Source organism: Epinephelus fuscoguttatus, linkage group LG12 (assembly GCF_011397635.1).
Source record: "Epinephelus fuscoguttatus linkage group LG12, E.fuscoguttatus.final_Chr_v1".
Lineage (NCBI taxonomy): Eukaryota > Metazoa > Chordata > Actinopteri > Perciformes > Serranidae > Epinephelus > Epinephelus fuscoguttatus.
The window spans coordinates 4661574-4678629 of NC_064763.1; the positions used below are offsets into that span (position 1 = coordinate 4661574).

Genomic DNA, 17056 nt, shown 5'->3' on the forward strand with positions numbered 1-17056 from the left:
GGAACAAGACATATATGGACTAGAGCAGAGAATATGGAAGTGTTGGAATGCTACTGCACAAGTAACTCCAGCAAGAGAGGCTAGATGCAGAGGATGTGGGATATATGGATGCTTCTAAATCCAACATATACGCTGACAAAGAAACGACTCCTAGCCCACTGTTCCAACATCCACAAAATGGCAACTGCTATCACAACTAGACATTGATAAGGTACAACGAAAATGCTACAGCCCTCCATGGTGAAGGTGGCTGGAGGCCAAGATCAAGGCAACACGGAGAAAGGTTAGTCAACTCTCAGAGCTACAGAAAGGTGTGGGGAAGAAAGGGATCCCTAGGAAGTACAATAAACTGTCTATACCTGATGCACTGGAGACTGTCAAGCAAAGGCTCACAGTTCTGGCTACCCGCCTAAAGAGATACACAAGAGAAGAAGAATGCAGGAGAATAAATAGGATGCTCTCCACTGAACCATCCAAAGTGTAATCTCAGTGGTAAGGTAATAACGTGAGAATAGATTCACCCAGGGCTGAAACTGAACAATACTGGAAGAGCATATGGGAGAAGGACACATCACATGACACCAATGCTAAGTGGCTAGTAGATCTAAGAGCAGACCACAGCAATCTCCCAGAACAAGAGCCAGTTACCATTACAAGGGCAGATATCCACCAAAGATGTGCAGATCTGAAGAGCAGTACAGCAGTGGCCCTGGCATTAACCCAAGATTGGAAGACCAGGCAGACCAACCTGTGCACCACCTGGATTGACTAAAAGAAAGCCCATGACCCATTGCCACACACATGGATACTGGAATGCTTGGAAATGTACAACATCAACAGGACACTAAGAGCCTTCATCAAGAACTCAGTGGGGCTGTGGAACAACTCTGGAGGCCAACTCATCAGAAAGAGTGGCTACAGATACCGATCTTGAGAGGTGGACCAACCATCAGTCACCTCCTCTACATGGATGTCATAAATCTGTATTCCCGGATAGACTGAGACATCAATTCACTGATCCACCTCACCACAATCTACAACAATGACATCGGAATGTCATTCGGACTAGATAAATGTGGTTGGATGGTATCTGAGAGGGAAAATGATCAGGACCAAGGGAGTTGAACTACCAGAGGGCAACATGAGTGAGTGTCAGAGCCACTGTCTAGGATAAAACAACCAAGATCCAGGGAAACATCAAGAAGATGGCTCCTAAATATGAGCTGCAAAGTGAAAACCTCAAGCAGAAACCCTAGAATGCAGAAGAGGAGGACAAACTATCATGTATAATGACAAGCCCCTGCATGGCATGTGCCACCGACAGACTGAAGAATTGGACAACATCAAGAAATCCCACTAGTGGCTGAAAAAGTCTGGACTGAAGACAGCACAGAAGCACTGATCATGGCAGCACAGGATCAGGCACTTCATACAAAATCAATAGACACAGGGGTCTACCACACCAGACAGAACCCCAGGTGAAGGCTGTGCAAAGATCCTGAGACAGTTCAGCACATAATAGCAGGGTGTAAGATGAAGGCAGGAACAGCGTACATGGAACACCATTACCAAGGGGCTGGCATAGTGTACAGGAACACCTGCACTGAGTATGGGTTGGAATGGAAGACACCTCCTAAGGTGGCTGAGAATGACCAAGCTAAGATCCTGTGGGACCTCCAGATCCAGACTGACAAACTGGTGATGGCTAACCAACTGGACATCGTGTTGGTCAACAAACAACAGAAAAAGGCAGTGGCGACAGATGTGGCAATCCCGAGCGACAGCAACATCAGGAAGAGAAACACTGGAAGCTCGAAAAATACCAAGGGCTGAAAGAGGAGCTAGAAAAGCTGTGGGGAGTAAAGGCAACAGCAGCGCCAGTGGTTATCAGAGCACTCAGGGCTGTGACCCCCAAACTGGGAGAGTGGCTCCAACAGATTCCAGATACAACATCTAAGGTCTCTGTCCAGAAGGGTGCAGTCCTAGTTGTTGTCCCAATTGTTCTGTAAATTGGACAATTTCACTTAATCTGGGCAGATTATTATCTCCAAACTATTCATAGTTGTCACAGTAAACATAATGACATTTTGTTGACTGACATTAGTATAAAACCATAATTTACTTTAGGTACTTCGAACTACCACAACTGTGTATGAGGAAAATTAGGGAGAGCTGCACTGAGTTAAGGCACCGTGTAGTTATTTGTATAAAATCAGTTGCTCTTCGAGGAGGGCAAATAGTCACATAAAGATAAAAAACAATGTATGGCCAGCTCACTCAGTGTGGAAGTCCCTGATACAGGCAGGCAGTCCAAAAATGCATCCAGTGCACTCTGACTGTAGTTGAAAATCCTTTAATGATTGATGTCCTGAAAACATTACAAAAAGGCAGTAATATAAGATTCTGGCTTCATATATTATTGCTTTTTTGTCATCTTTTCAGGACATGTACCATTGAGGGTGATCTATTATGGGTTTTCTTACGTCATACAGTACCTTCCTCTCAGTATCTGATTATTGTTGTGACGCTTTTGAACTAGTATTAGTGAGGGTGAACGCTTATAAGTGTTTTCATACACTCTCTCACAAGTGTACAATATTATTGGTGACATGTTTTTGTATGTATAGTACTGAGGGTGAGTGTGTGTGAGCCCCACAAAGTTTTCTTGCCTTTGAAAGTTTAGGTTTAACTCTATCATTACTGTCATGTCATTTTGTTAGTTAATATGAATTTAACTCTTGATGAATATATCAGTCTTAATATGCATCATGAGTTTGTTGCCTGTCCACACTGTTGTACATGTTCTTTCTTGTGTCATATTTTATTGCATATTTTTCATTTTCTGTCACCTTATCTGTAGGTTTATCAAAGTAGATAACAATCCTTACTTTATTTCGCTGTTGTTTTGTTTCTTTATATTCAGGATTGAACCTCTTTTTTTTTTTTCTTGTTACTCGATCTGTGAGTCACTCATAACATACATTTGCCTCATTTTCTTTTACAGTTTCTTTCACTGGGGTTTTGGTCTAGCAGGGTTACACCAGTATATCATGTGTCCTGTGTCACATGACTTCTACATGAATTCTTAAACTGCATACCTGTTTCCAATGCATTTTATACTGTGATGAAAACTCTCTGGTTGAACCGTGTTGGTTTATCCATAAAGGACCTTTAACTACAGTCAAAGTGCATTTTTGCATCTTTGGACTTCCTGGTTGTACCATGGACTTTCACAAGTTTGTTTTTTATCTTTATACCACAACTGTGGAAGGCCTGTGTTAAATCAGCTTTCCTAGGAGGAGTACAAAGATGTAAATTTGTTAATTTGACGTCACAAATGATGCTTAAAAATCAAATCACTGCATGCTTGTTACCATGGATCTTGGTGTATGCCCCAAACAAGAGGTGTAAGACAAAGATGCCTACACATTTCTAGCCTGGCCTTTTCTAACCTAAGCACCTCCCACTGACACACCCTATTTCCTCATCTGCCCTCCCCTAATCAGACCAATGTCCTGGGTCCCTGAAGTCCCCCTCACATGCAAATTATTATTGTTTCTCCTGCATTCACTATTCCTTAAGCAATCACTCACCGCCATTTCAATGAGTGAGCAAAATAAATAGTTGTGTGATGGCACTTCTCCACAGCTAGAGGGCAGAGTTAAATAACAGGAGACACATCAACCTGAGTTCCCTCCTTACTGCAACTTCAGTAAAGGGTTTTGCATTCCTGATATTTTATGCCATTATTCAGTATTTTAACATTTCCATATCAAAATTAATCCTCCCCATGTTATAAGCAATACTCTTTTTTCTGTTTGTTTTTTTTTTAAATATCTTTTTATTTTTGATAGGATGGAAAAGCTTCTGAAACTTTAAAAATGTCTCTACTGACAAACAGTGCATATTTCTAATAAAAAGCAAACATGGCAGTAAGCTGATATGTCAGTCAAAGAGTCAACCCCATTCAGAAATATGTTTCACATATCAGACACCACTGACATACCTACACAGCAGTATGAAATATGTGTACAGAGGAAGAAACAACAGTTATTGTGCAGTGTGTGTGTGTGTGTGTGTGTGTGTGACTTAAGCTCATTACTTGGCTCCTCTGGGAACAGATTCTGTTAACTGCGTAATTAGTTCTGGTGAGTTATGAAGAAAGATTATAATGATCCTCCTTTGTGAGTAGTTTTATGACCAAACTTGACAACAGTTAAATGCCTCCCCCAGGGCTTTAATTTTCTAGGAACCAAGTCGTAACTGCTTTTTCATGACAATGACTCACTTCTGAGACAGTAAAAGAAGTCTAAATTGTACTTCAGCAGCCTGCAGGAACATGTGAGTGTCATATGGTGAAATTCTACAATCTTCTCATATTTGGACAAATGACTTGAAACTTTTAACAAGCTGAGCCCTTCCAGCTGAAACCAACTGTTCATGTGCGGTTGGGAGCAGTAGGTGCAGCTGTAGCCCTGCTCTGAAATAGGCAAATATCTTGTCATTGTGTCACTTCATCACATCATGCTGTGATATTTTCTAAATAGGCTTCATCCTTCTGTCAAGTATGATTTCCTCCCATCTCTTATTGTGTTTGAAGCTCTGCTCCGACTGTTTGTTTACTGCTGACAGAAAAACTGGAATGTACCTATGATATTAGAGTGATTAATCAGCTGATGTCGCAGCATTGCAGAGGATCACTGCAAACTCAGAAGGGCGCCCTGCTATAGTCCTAAAAGTCACATGTAATGGAGTCTAACAGCTGTTTTTACTGGCTTTTCAAATGTGACAACAATAAAATAAAGTGACATTCTACCACTGTAAGTCTGTGGAACATGCTGAATAGGAAACCCTGCCAAGTAAATATAAAAAAGAAATATAAGAAATCAGCCACTCAGTGTCAGAGCTTTATGAGTTAAGTAGGACATAGTAAACTTTGAGAAGTAACACCAAAGTGTCAGTGATCGTTAATTTATTCATCTGCTTTCATTCAATATCATGATGACATTGTCTTGTAAATATAAACACTTCTGAATGTATTGCATTGAAATATTTTACTGTATATCTGAATAAGATTGAATCTTGATTTTAAGGGTACTTTAAAATATTTAAGTTGTATTAAAGTTTTCCATGTTGAATTTTGCCATCTGAATTTCCCCAGTCCTGAGCAATTTTTGAACTGACTTGAATTTTTAGATCTGAAAATATTCTTCGAAATTTAAAAAAACTTAAATATATCTTTTTTTTTTTTTAAAAAAAAATTCTACAATTGCAGGTAATGGTCAGCACCCCCAAGACCCAAGTGTGTGAAACACACTTAAAGTCAACTTGAACTGATTTTCTGGAAATTCAGAGAAAGGAAGACACTAGGTCCAGTGTGTATCATCATCTAGTGGTGAGGTTGCAAAATTGAAACTTTTCATGTGTGCCAAGTATGTAAAAGAACTCTGGCGGCCAATGCGAAAACCTGAAAACCTGAATATGCGCAATGTGAATAGCCCTATCTAGAGCCAATGTTTGGTTTATCTGTTCTGGGCCACTGAAGAAACATGGCGGACTCTGTGGAAGAGGACTAACTCCACTTGTAGATATAAACAGTTTATTCTAAGGTAACAAAATCACAATGATTCTTATTTTCAGGAGACAATACACAAAAAATTTAGTTTAGATTGAATTTGAGTTGAATTTGAATAGCACACAAGATGTGATCAAAACAAGTCTATAAAAATAATAATGGCAGGGATTGTGCAGGACAGGTAAGAAACCCGAAGGGGCTTATGGTAAACCCCCCCCCCTCTAGAATTTCAAATCTATTCTAATACAAATGGCATTTCTCTCCTGAACATGAAAATAAAACAGACAAAACCAGAAAATATAATAATCATGAATGACATAGACATATGCACATAACACACAACATAACTAATACATTAACTATGGCACAATGGTGGTAATGGTGCTCTGTATAACAAAGCCTATTGTCCAAGTGTTGTAGGGAAGATAAATACCCAATGCTTGTCTGGACAGCAGAGGTCATTAAAAAGATGTTGTGAAATACATACATACATTCATACATGAAATACAACATACATTTATACATAAGGATATTTGACACATTTGCTTTATAAATGTTAATATTTAAAATGGGCAGCAGATTTCATTCCTTTAAACAGAGGAGCCAACGATTCACAACTATTTACTGCTGTTGCTAATCGGACAAATTACTGTTGGAGTAAAATTATTTTTTTGCATGGAAATAGTTTGTAGACAGAACTGATTAACTACTGAGCTAACTTTTCTCATGATGCCAAATAACTTTTTTTACACACCAACTCAATGAGGTCTTTCCAGGACATTTGTTCATCTACTAATACACCTAAGAATTTTGCAAAAGTAACTTGATTGATTTCAATATTACTGTTTAAGAGTTTAGCATCTTCCTTTGGATAACTTTTATTTTTGCTTATGAAAATTATAAAATCAGATTTCTTTTATATTTTGAGAAAGTTTGTCTATTCTGAACCATTTTCAGTACATGATAGAGTATAATTGGCTTCTCTGATGAAGGAACCAAAGTTCCTTGTGAAAGGACAAAATTTGTATCATCAGCAAAGACAATGGGTAATGCAGTGTCAGACATTCATGCAAAGTCATTTATATGGATTAGAAATAAAAGAGGCGCAAGTATAGAGCCTTGAGGCACTCCGCAATATAGTGCGATTTTATGTGAGATACAACCATTTATGAACACATACTGATCTCTATTCCTAAGGTAATCACTAAGCCAGCTGATGACCACTGGGGTCCTGGGTGCCAAAATGTTGAAGTTTGGATATACAGTAAGAATGTTATAATCTACTGTATCAAACACTTTCGAAAAGTCCAAGAATATGCCAATTGCAAATTTATTATTGTCTAGTCCTGTGGTGATTTTATCTATAGGTTGTAGGAGAGCCATATATGTTAAATGATTTTGTCAAAAACCATATTGAAGTCTACACTGGATGTTGTTATCATTTTGATAGACAAAAAAACAAAAAAAAAACAAACTATGATTGATTGATTGTTATGATTGAATATTATATTCCATTTATGCCAATATGCCCCATAAATCATCCACACTGGACCTTTAAATCATATTAATCCAGAAAGATGGTTTTTAAATAAAATATTTCCCTGATATTAATTCAGTGGTATTTAAATTTCAACATTAAAGGCACCCTGAGGAGTTCTCTTGGAGGCAAACAGATTTATGTTAAATCAGTGTTTCTTACCAGAATACTTTGTGTGTATCTTGAAGCCTACACATGATATCTTTAAATTGTGTATTGTTTACATCTGTGTTTGTTGGCTTGCAATCTGTACTGCCTTCATGGGTACATGGCTATGCTTTTTGCCTTTTGCTGCAACCAGCTATCAATGAGCAGAGCAGTGGTACCCCAAGATTTTTAGTGGCCCCATATGGCCACCCCTATGAAAAATTTCCACATGTGCCACTGCAGCATGTCCTGGTGCACAATACAAACAAAAAGTGAAACTGCACTTAAAAAACATATAAAAGGTTTTGCTTGTGGAAAACACTTAAACAATTGAATGTTAAGAACATGGTTTGAAAAAGAAAGGAATTCATTACAGAAAATGATTTGGAATTTACAGCACAGATGAACTGGACCGTGGGAGGATGCAGGACTGACAGTAATTTATGGACAGTACATACGATAAAATTAACCACAGATCTGTCTATCAGGAGGAGTGACTGTGAGTAACTCTCCTTGTTTTATCTCATAGTACACGCCTCATAACTTAGGACACAGACGCTGCATGACATTCAGAAGCGGAGTGTGCAGCTACAATGAGTCAGACTCTAAAACCTTATGATTTATTAGATTCACAGTCAAGAAGGTGTTTTTCATCCCACTTTTAGCCAAATTTACTTTCCTGTATTTAATTTCTTTTCTTTGCTTTTTGCTCATTTATTTCCCTTGTTATATTATATTAATATCGATATTAATAGATGCTGAGAAATTAATTCATGCCTTTATTTCAAGCCGACTCGACTACTGTAATGCACTTTTTACTGGCCTCCCAAAAAACACCCCTGAGAGACTTCATCTCATTCAAAACTCTGCAGCTCGGCTATTAACCAGAACCAAGAGGTGAGAGCACATCAGACCAGTCTTAACGTTTCTGCACTGGCTTCCTTTTACATTTAGCACTGATTTCAAGGGCTTCCTCCTTGTGTACCGAGCCCTAAATGGGCTCGGACCAAGCTGCATTGCTAACCTGCTTGTTCACTATTTGCCTTCAAGAACACTGCAATCATCTGCTGCTGGTTTATTGGAGGTTCCCAGCAACAGCCGGAAGATCAGGGATACAGCCTTTGTCAGTGACACCCAAAGGCTATGGAACACACTGCCTGTAGATATCAGGGAAGCTAGCTCACCTTATGATGTCATGATTTTATTACTTTTTATGATTTATTTCATTTTATGATTTTTTAAAAATGATTTTAAGATTTAGAGGAGAAAGACTGTGGTGAGTTCTATTTGATCCACAGTGCCACAACTGGGTGGTAGATTCCGGAGCAGCTGTGGGCTGCACATGGCACAGACAATACCTGCAGTGAGGTTAACTTTTGGGAAGACGTTCTGGGATAAGCTGACAGACGTTTCTTTCGGTTAATCAATGTCTGTTGGTGAGTCTGTGCCTGTTGGAAATTATAGGCTCTGATTGTTTATGATTTCGGAAGCCTAAAAGGTGACACAAGGCAGATTTCTATTACAAGGATCTCACATCACCACCACTTCTGAATAAAAATGTTGGAATCATTTAATTTCTGTGTCATACTGTTTTACATTGAATTGCCTTGTGTGCCTTTTTTATGTTCATTTTATTTTCATGTAAAACACTTGGTGTTTATAAAGCCCTTATTGTAAAGCACTTTGTGCTGCATTTCTTGTATAAAAAATAAAATAAATATCATTATTATTATTATTATTATTATTATTATTTTCTGTATGTTTATTTTTGAGTTCCCCATAAAGTTGTAAAATTTTAATATTTTACGGTGGAGGATTTTCTGCCTGTCCCTGCACTCTACATTACTTGTATTTTTGTGGACTCTAAATTGTGCAAATATGAAAACAAACAACATATGAATGAATAAATAAATATAAAAAGGTGACCCTTACTTTAATTGATTTTGCTGTGTATTAAATGAAAGTGTGTGTTGGCTCTTCTCCAAACTCCAGTTATATTCCTCCTGCTGAGCTTTTTGTTTATAATGCTCTTTATCCAGGAACTTGCTGCCAGTTGGCACAGTTACCAAAGAGGAACAAGAAAGCTGTTTTCAGTGTAGAAAGCGGAAATGGCTTAACTCCCACTAATAGATTACGGCTTTAGATCAACAAAGATGCTGTCAGTGGGATATTTGATGGACTTTCATAGTGAATAGGATTTCCGTGAACAGCGGGACACTCTAGAGTAGTCGAGGAGGATTGGAAGTAGCAGAGAAATTATTAAATGACAAGACTGATGGCACAGATGCAGAATCCTCACTTTAGACACACACACACACACACACAGAAGGAAAAAAGCAAACACAACTGTCTCCAGTAGTATTAGAAGTGAGTTTTATTAATCACAAATAGAGTGGTTCTAAAATGAACAAAAATAACCCCAGCAGGCCCCAAATGGACATTCTACTGTATGTGTACTATATGTTTGGTTCAGAAAATCTGACATGTTGTACCAATCCTCAGTCTGTAACACGTTAACAGTCCTGGATCAGTGGAGCGCTGCCATCCCAGAGTTGAAAGACAAGGGTGAGTTGGCTTTACTTTCCCCTGAACACAGTACACACCCTGGAAACCATCTCTCACTGTCATGTAAATATAATCTCTAGCCCCGCTGCCTTGCAAACATCCAACCAGATCACAGACAGACTTGTTCAGGACTGCCTGCGGACTACATGTAGGCCGACATGGAGCTTCCTGCACATTAAGTCCTGTTTGTTTTTGTGGCTGACACTTTGCATGAACTCTGCTTCATAAAACACTCACAACGACGGTATAATTAGAGCTCCATTCCAGCTGCATGGCACTTTCATGAATACTGAGTTAACTCCTGGTTTGAACATTGTGTTCATTGCTAAAAGCAGTGGAGCAGTGGTGGGTTTCAAAATCTAATTCCCCTCATTGTCGGGGTCATAAATGAAAAATATACCTCAGCTCGTCTTTTGAAATGTGTTATAAACCAGAGCTCTTACTGTATATAAATGTCCCTGCTTTGGGGATCCATCTTTTTCTTTTGCCTAATAGTGCTATTTGTCTTTACCAAAAATAATTCCCACTATATTTAGGCACTAATATATTTCTATAGCTATGTCAACATGTCTACACCTTCAACTCTATGAAAAAAGCTATTTACAAATTTGCAGATACGTATGTAAAGAAGGGAAAGGGAAATTTGCGTTGACATCATTCCTCTCAAACGCCGTGCTTTTGGTTAAATGAATGGAAAACATGAATCCTGCAACAGTATCAGAGCAACCTACAAGTGAAGAGAACATGGCCATAGAGAAACTGGACTACTTTAAAGGCAGAAGGCACTTAAGAGGAATGAAATTTGTACAAATGAGGAGGAAATGTATGCATCTTTCTGCAGCTTGACTTGTATCTCACTGTATAACGTTACCTTTAACAGGATTGATTGTGAACCTGATTGGGTTAATCATACACTCAGAAATGTTTTCTCTTTGCTCCTTAATGCAACTTGGAGAAAGACCAAGCAGTGTTTCTTCTTCCTATGTGCAAATGTTGGGCAGATCGTCTCTACCATGACTGATATTCAGTTAACATTTTACCACACTTGCCGATTATGAAACATTCGTAACAGCTGACCAAGTGATTCATCTGAGCTGCATGGAAGTTCCATGAGTACCGATACATATCAGGTGTGTGATTGTTTTATCTGGTTGGGGCTCAGAAAGCTGACGAGAAGGTGCCAAAAGCAACGGAACTCTGAAACAGTGAGCTGTTTGTTCTGAATACTAACAGAGGGGCTGGATCATGACTGAATTTGTCATGCTGTTGCCAAGAAGCTTTTGCTCATCATGTGTTATGAATGATATGATAAAATGTTACCTTTTCTCAGTCTTACAAATGGAAAGAGTTTCATATTGCCTCAAACAGGACATTTATACATTTTTCACCACTTTACATAATCTTGAGAGAGAGTGATGGAGAGAGAGAGACGGAGAGAGAGAGAGAGAGAGAGAGAGAGAGAGAGAGAGAGAGAGAAACAAATACCTATTTACAATCAGTACACCTGTTAACCCTCCAGACCCCGGCTGTTCATCACTGTCACACTCAAGTGTAGGGTCATGTCCGTTTGCCTGACAGCAATGAAGACAATATGAGCTTTACTCAAACCCAATATGATCTTTCCTTCCAACTAAAACATTTAGTCACAACTAAAGGCTCGGATGTTAGATGAGGTCTACTCTCTAAAAAGCACAAATATTAGCAAAAATAGTTTGTAAACAGATTGGACACCAGTAAATATCAAGCAGGGGCTGTATTCACCAACATTCTCTCAGAGGTGTGGTTGACCCTGTTGCTACATATGATCATAAACTGTATAAATAAAAGATAACCAGTGTGACGTCACCCATTGGTTTATGGACCTCAAGTTCAGCATTTTGGCCGTTGCCGTCTTGGTTTTTTGGACCAAGAAGTGATCATATTTGAATGAGAGAGTGGAGCTGTGGAGGAGTGAGGGGTACAGTGATGCATTGCAGACAGCCTGTCACTCAAGTGGACCTGCCCCTTAATGTACGTAACTTTAAGTCTTGATAAAATGTAAACAGGTGAGTTATATAAAAACTCACCCCCTGTTCAGTTGTCATGAATGCTGAAATTAGCTATAGAGACCAAAACCGTTTTTAGGCTGTAAACATGTTTTTTGCTGTAAAGTTGGGCATTTGAACATGGGGTTCTATCTGGACTGAGTGGCTTCTGGAGCCGGCCTCAAGGGGCCAATCGATGAACTGCAGTTTTTGGCCCTTCTGTGTTGGCATCATTTTTCAGAGGCTGCTGCTTGGGTATGATGCATTCTTACCAGATTGGTTGTCCTTTTGTTAACCTGCAAGGTGTGGACCCCCACCGAAAAAGGAAATGAACTGTGTCACAATATGAGACTTTGAAAGTGTCGTGTCCTCTTGCTCCTCCACAGTGCCAGCCTCTCAACCAAATATGATCACTTCTGGCTCCAAAAAACCAAGAAGCCAAACTTGAGGCTTCAAAAGAGGAGTTGACACACTGACTGGTGATGTAACAGTAGCTACGTCCATTACTTTTACAGTAGGGATGTCTCGATTGGGTATCGGCGCCAATCACGTTATGTTTACAAAATCGGAATCGGTAATAAAAGATTGGAGGAATCAAAACAACAAAAATCGCCAGTTTTTTCATCTATGTTGTTCATTGTTGCCTCCGCTTCCCAATGTATAAAATTTGGTGATCCTGTATATTTTATAAATATATTTTTTTCACAAGACAGTGGTTATCAGCTGATGACTTGCTCACCTCCAGACACACCCACTGGTGATATCGGCTAGTCAGATGGCTCAATCAGCTGAGCCCAGTTAGACCGGCCCCTATATTATGCCGCTCCTGGCAGTATGGCGAGAGTCGCTGGCGAGTGAGAAATAAGCCAGAAGTCCTCTGTGTATTCGGCCTACCATGGCATTTTACACTGCTCAAAGTCCGCGAAATAGGTGCGCTTCCCTGTGGAATATCATCCATCCGGCCACCGGCCTCACCTCAGATTCCCCGCCATGGATATCAAGGGATTCTACGGAGCTTCCATGCCCGAAACAATGCCAGAGTGTTACAGCATTCCACCACAGTCCCGTGAGTTGGCAAAAGCCGGGGGTTACTTTTCGTTTCATTATTCCTTATTTGGAACCGAGTCAGAGTGAACAGTGGATTTTCTTTACTTCCTTGTTTACAAGATAACCTGGGGTGGAGTTTTCTTTTGTTTAGCAAACTGTGTGGATTGAACTGAATTGAACTGTGATATGCTATTTGGAAATCCTGGAGTGGAGTTTTTTTGTTCGAACTGGATTGAACTGACTGAGCAGAACAGAGCATCTCTTTTCTTTGGTGTATACTTTCTTGAAACTGTTTACAGCTGTATTTGTATTTTTTAAAATTGAGCATAATTCTTTTGTTCTACCAGAAACCAGGTAAAAGCAATTTAATTTCGGTGTTAAGCGACCTGTTTTATAGGTTTTATGGTTTCTTTGTGGGGTTTGACTGAGTAAAAGAAAAATATTTGTTTCGTGTGTCAAACTGCTACAAAAGATAGAGGCCTATTTTGTTTGTTGAAGACAAGAAGAAGATATTTAATTTGTTTACATTTTGTGCTGCTGAACCACCAATAAGCTTTTTGGATACTATTTAAAAAATAAACAAACCTTATGGGACAATTTGGATGCATTCTTTTTTTTTTCTTTCTTAATGCTTTGCAAAGTATCAGATCGGACTTGGTTTCAAAATAAATGACTCGGGATCAGACTGGATGCAAAAAAATGTGATCGGGACATCCCTATTTTACAGGCTAGGGTTGTAATTTTTTTTTCTGACGCTATATTGTTACAACGTTGGATGAGATGTGAGCATATTACTAATGTCATCGACTACAAACATTATCCCTGCATGATCTAATTTGTAGCGTTACGTTTCCTCATCCATGTTTGGAGAATACTCTCCTACTTTTTGTGACTAACTTTTTTTTTTTTAAAGATTACTTTTTTGGGCTTTTTGCCTTTAATGGACAGGACAGATTGAAATGGGGTGAGAGAGAGCGAGTGGGGGTTGACATACAGCAAAGGGTTGCGAGCCGAAGTCCAACCTGCGACCACTGCAGCGAGGCATCGCCTCTGTACATGGGGCGCCGGCACTATCCACTACACTACCGACGCCCCTTTTTGTGACTAACTTTTATCTTTGGCAGGATCTAGTCTTAACTTTAAGGGGAAATGATAAACGTCATGATTCTAAGAATTTTTTCAGGATGTTGTCACAGAGGGTCCACGTCATTGGTCCGACAGCCCATTGGTCCAACATCCCATTAGTCCGACATCCCTTGTTCCGATATGTGATTGCCACTTTCTTTTTCATTTTAACCCACACCATGATCTTTTCCTGACCCTAACCAAGTGTTTTTTGTGCCTAAACCTAACCAGACCTTAACCACAGGGCATCATGATGATTTCAGAACAACGGGACTTCGGAGCAATGGGTTTAATATGGTCAGAACAATGGGATGTCATCAGACCAATGGGTTGTCGGAATAATGGGCTGTTGGACCCATGGGCAGTTCTCGTCACAGGAGCAACTCTTTGTACTGGAGAGCTTTGTGAATACAGCCCCAGGGTTTATGTAAAAAATTGTGTATTGTGTTAAATGTGCTTTACCTGACTGTCAGAGCCTGTGTATGTACTGTTGAGACATTTTCACTGATGTTGCTGATACCTTTAGTAATTGTAGCTTAAAAAATAGGTAAGAGTCATGATTAAAATAACAAAATCTGAACTGTAACTCACAGTAACAGATAGGCTTTGTTCTCTGTATCAGCTTAGCCAATTTGTTTCTATTCACAATTCAAATCAAGGCTTTTACAAAGTCAAATGTGAAAAGTAGCATGTCTAGTATTACAACTTTTCACGTGAACAATCCTCTAGTTTTGTTTGGGTCTGGAAGGTTAACTTACAAACCCTGTATCATTATTAGTGTAATACTGAACTGAACATATGACAGCAAAACTCTATCCCCGACAGTGAATTCAATATATACAAGATCAACAGCAAGCATAGAAGGACACTTAAAATCAAGAAAATGCAGCACTGATTGTGTGCAGTGTTTCACAGCATTTGACTGGCACTCTTCAAAGCCTTATACTAAGACTATCTACAAACATGAACATGGAAGTCTCTCACAAACAGAAAGTGGGCGTTCCCAGCAAAGAAATTAAATATGTAACCTCGCCGATCAAGAAGCACATCTTGATATGATGATACAAGTCATTTTTTTTTCATTTGTCTTTCTTTCTTCTGATTGCAAGGTGTAAATTCTTGCAGCTTGATGCAAAGTGGTTAAAGTGTTACATATTTTTTTATCCACAACCAAATAAAAAAACAACACATGTTAGTATTTTACAAATATTTAAAAAAGTAAACCTTTATCTATAGGCATTTTAAAATATATTCCATCAAAAATAGTCTGACGAATTTCAACAGTAGAAAAGAAACGGTATACAAATGACAAAAGGTTTGAAGCAAAGGTAGAAAGGTGTCATGATAGAGTGACTTTGGAGGGAAGAGACTCCTCCCTTTCTACCTGTCAGAACAAAGAAATGTTTCTTTTTTTCAACTCGGTTGGTGTTTAAAACCATGCAATAATAACTGGAAAGTAACAACTCCATAATTTAGCAAAATAATTCAGCTGTGGGTGATAAAAGTTGACAAATGAATCTCAGTCCCTACATGTGTAATGGTCTGACATGTTGTTGTCCTGTGAAATCTTGTCACCTTTGGCAAACTTGAGTGGTTGGATTTCAGTCATGTTGAGAGCTCCGAGCATGAACTGTGGCAGCTCCGTGGTCAGACAGCATGGAGGCCGTCCCACATGTCACATCTTTCACTCAGCACAGTTCTCCTCATAATCCTCTCCCTTTCAGATCACAAATGATGACTTGTGTCGGAAATCCCCCTGTAGGTGACATATAGCCAAACAGAAGCAATGTAAGAATTCATCATACTGCAGATATTCAACAGTAACATAGATATTCTTTTTCCACTTTCCTCATGCACTTAAATGAATATACTGTATGTAGGTATTGTATTTTGGAAGAAATTTTTCCCACACTCAAATCTGATAGTTAACTGCACTGCAAAGTAGGAATTAGCAACTTCTGTAAGCTAGGCAGGTCTATTTTTTTCTTTCTTTTTTTTAAAAGATATTTTTGGGGGCTTTTTGCCTTTATTTGATAGGACAGATATAGCATGAAAGGGGGAGAGAGAGAGGGGATGACATGCAGCAAAAGGCCATGGGTTAGAATCGACCCCCCAGCTGCTGCAGCAAAGACACAGCCTTTGTACGTGGGACGACTGCTCTGCCAGGTGAGCTAGTGGGCACCCCAGGTCAAGGTTTTCAAATGTAAACATCAGTAAATATGGATTAAAAGATGGCAGCAGCTTAAGTAGCATCCTTCTAGCCACTATACAGGTGAGAGGAGGGAGCCATTGTACAGCAGGGGACTCTGGTGAGAGAGGGAGATGAGGCATGTGCTTTATGGACTGGTGTGACGGTGAGAATGTGAGGGTGCTGTCCTGTTCCTGCTGTGGATCCCTGCTATCACTGCTGCTTACAAAGCAGTCATTTTATATGCACCACAGTAGGTGATATGCAGGCCCATACAGAATCTGCGCCCGCAGAACAGATGATTTTAGGAATATAGATGCTAGTTGTAATACTCAGAATGTTGTCACTGTCTCCTCTACCTCCGTGTGCATGTGTGTGACAACTGTGTGTTGTATTCACTTGGCATTAAAATCAAAGTAAGTGGTGTAGTGAGAAGAAATATCAAAAATAAGATTTACTGTTCATATTATTTTTTGTTCTCTCCGCTCCATATTGAACCTTCCATTTGAATGGCCAAGTGTCCCACATTTTGTTGACTGACTTCAAACAAATGTTCACATTTTTTTCTTAAATTATTGAGGATTAAATATAATTTCTGATTCAAAGTTTCTCCTAAAATCTACTAAATAGTTCTTATAGCCTGCTTGATGTAGGTTTTAATGTATTGTGTGAGGTTATTTTTGCTCAAAAACAATTGATATCATGAATTAATAATCACATTACGAGCAACCATTCCACAGATTTTCATTCTGGATCACTGCTGAAAACAAAATCCACAGATTCTGTTTGGGCCTGATGATGAGCCACATTCATAAACCTCTGTAAAGATTTACGCTATAAATCTAGGC

The 17056-nt window shown here is 39.1% G+C and overlaps 1 protein-coding gene across 1 annotated transcript in view; it reads right to left on the reverse strand.

Moving 5' to 3' along the window:
• Positions 1–9615: 9615 nt before the first annotated feature.
• LOC125897999 (junctional adhesion molecule 3B-like) overlaps positions 9616–17056 on the reverse strand; it is a 56169-nt gene continuing 48728 nt past the window's right edge. Inside the window, exon 9 of the mRNA XM_049591586.1 lies at positions 9616–15776. Coding sequence (XP_049447543.1) covers positions 15741–15776 — 36 coding nt within the window. The 3' untranslated portion in view covers positions 9616–15740. The remainder of the gene's footprint in view (positions 15777–17056) is intronic.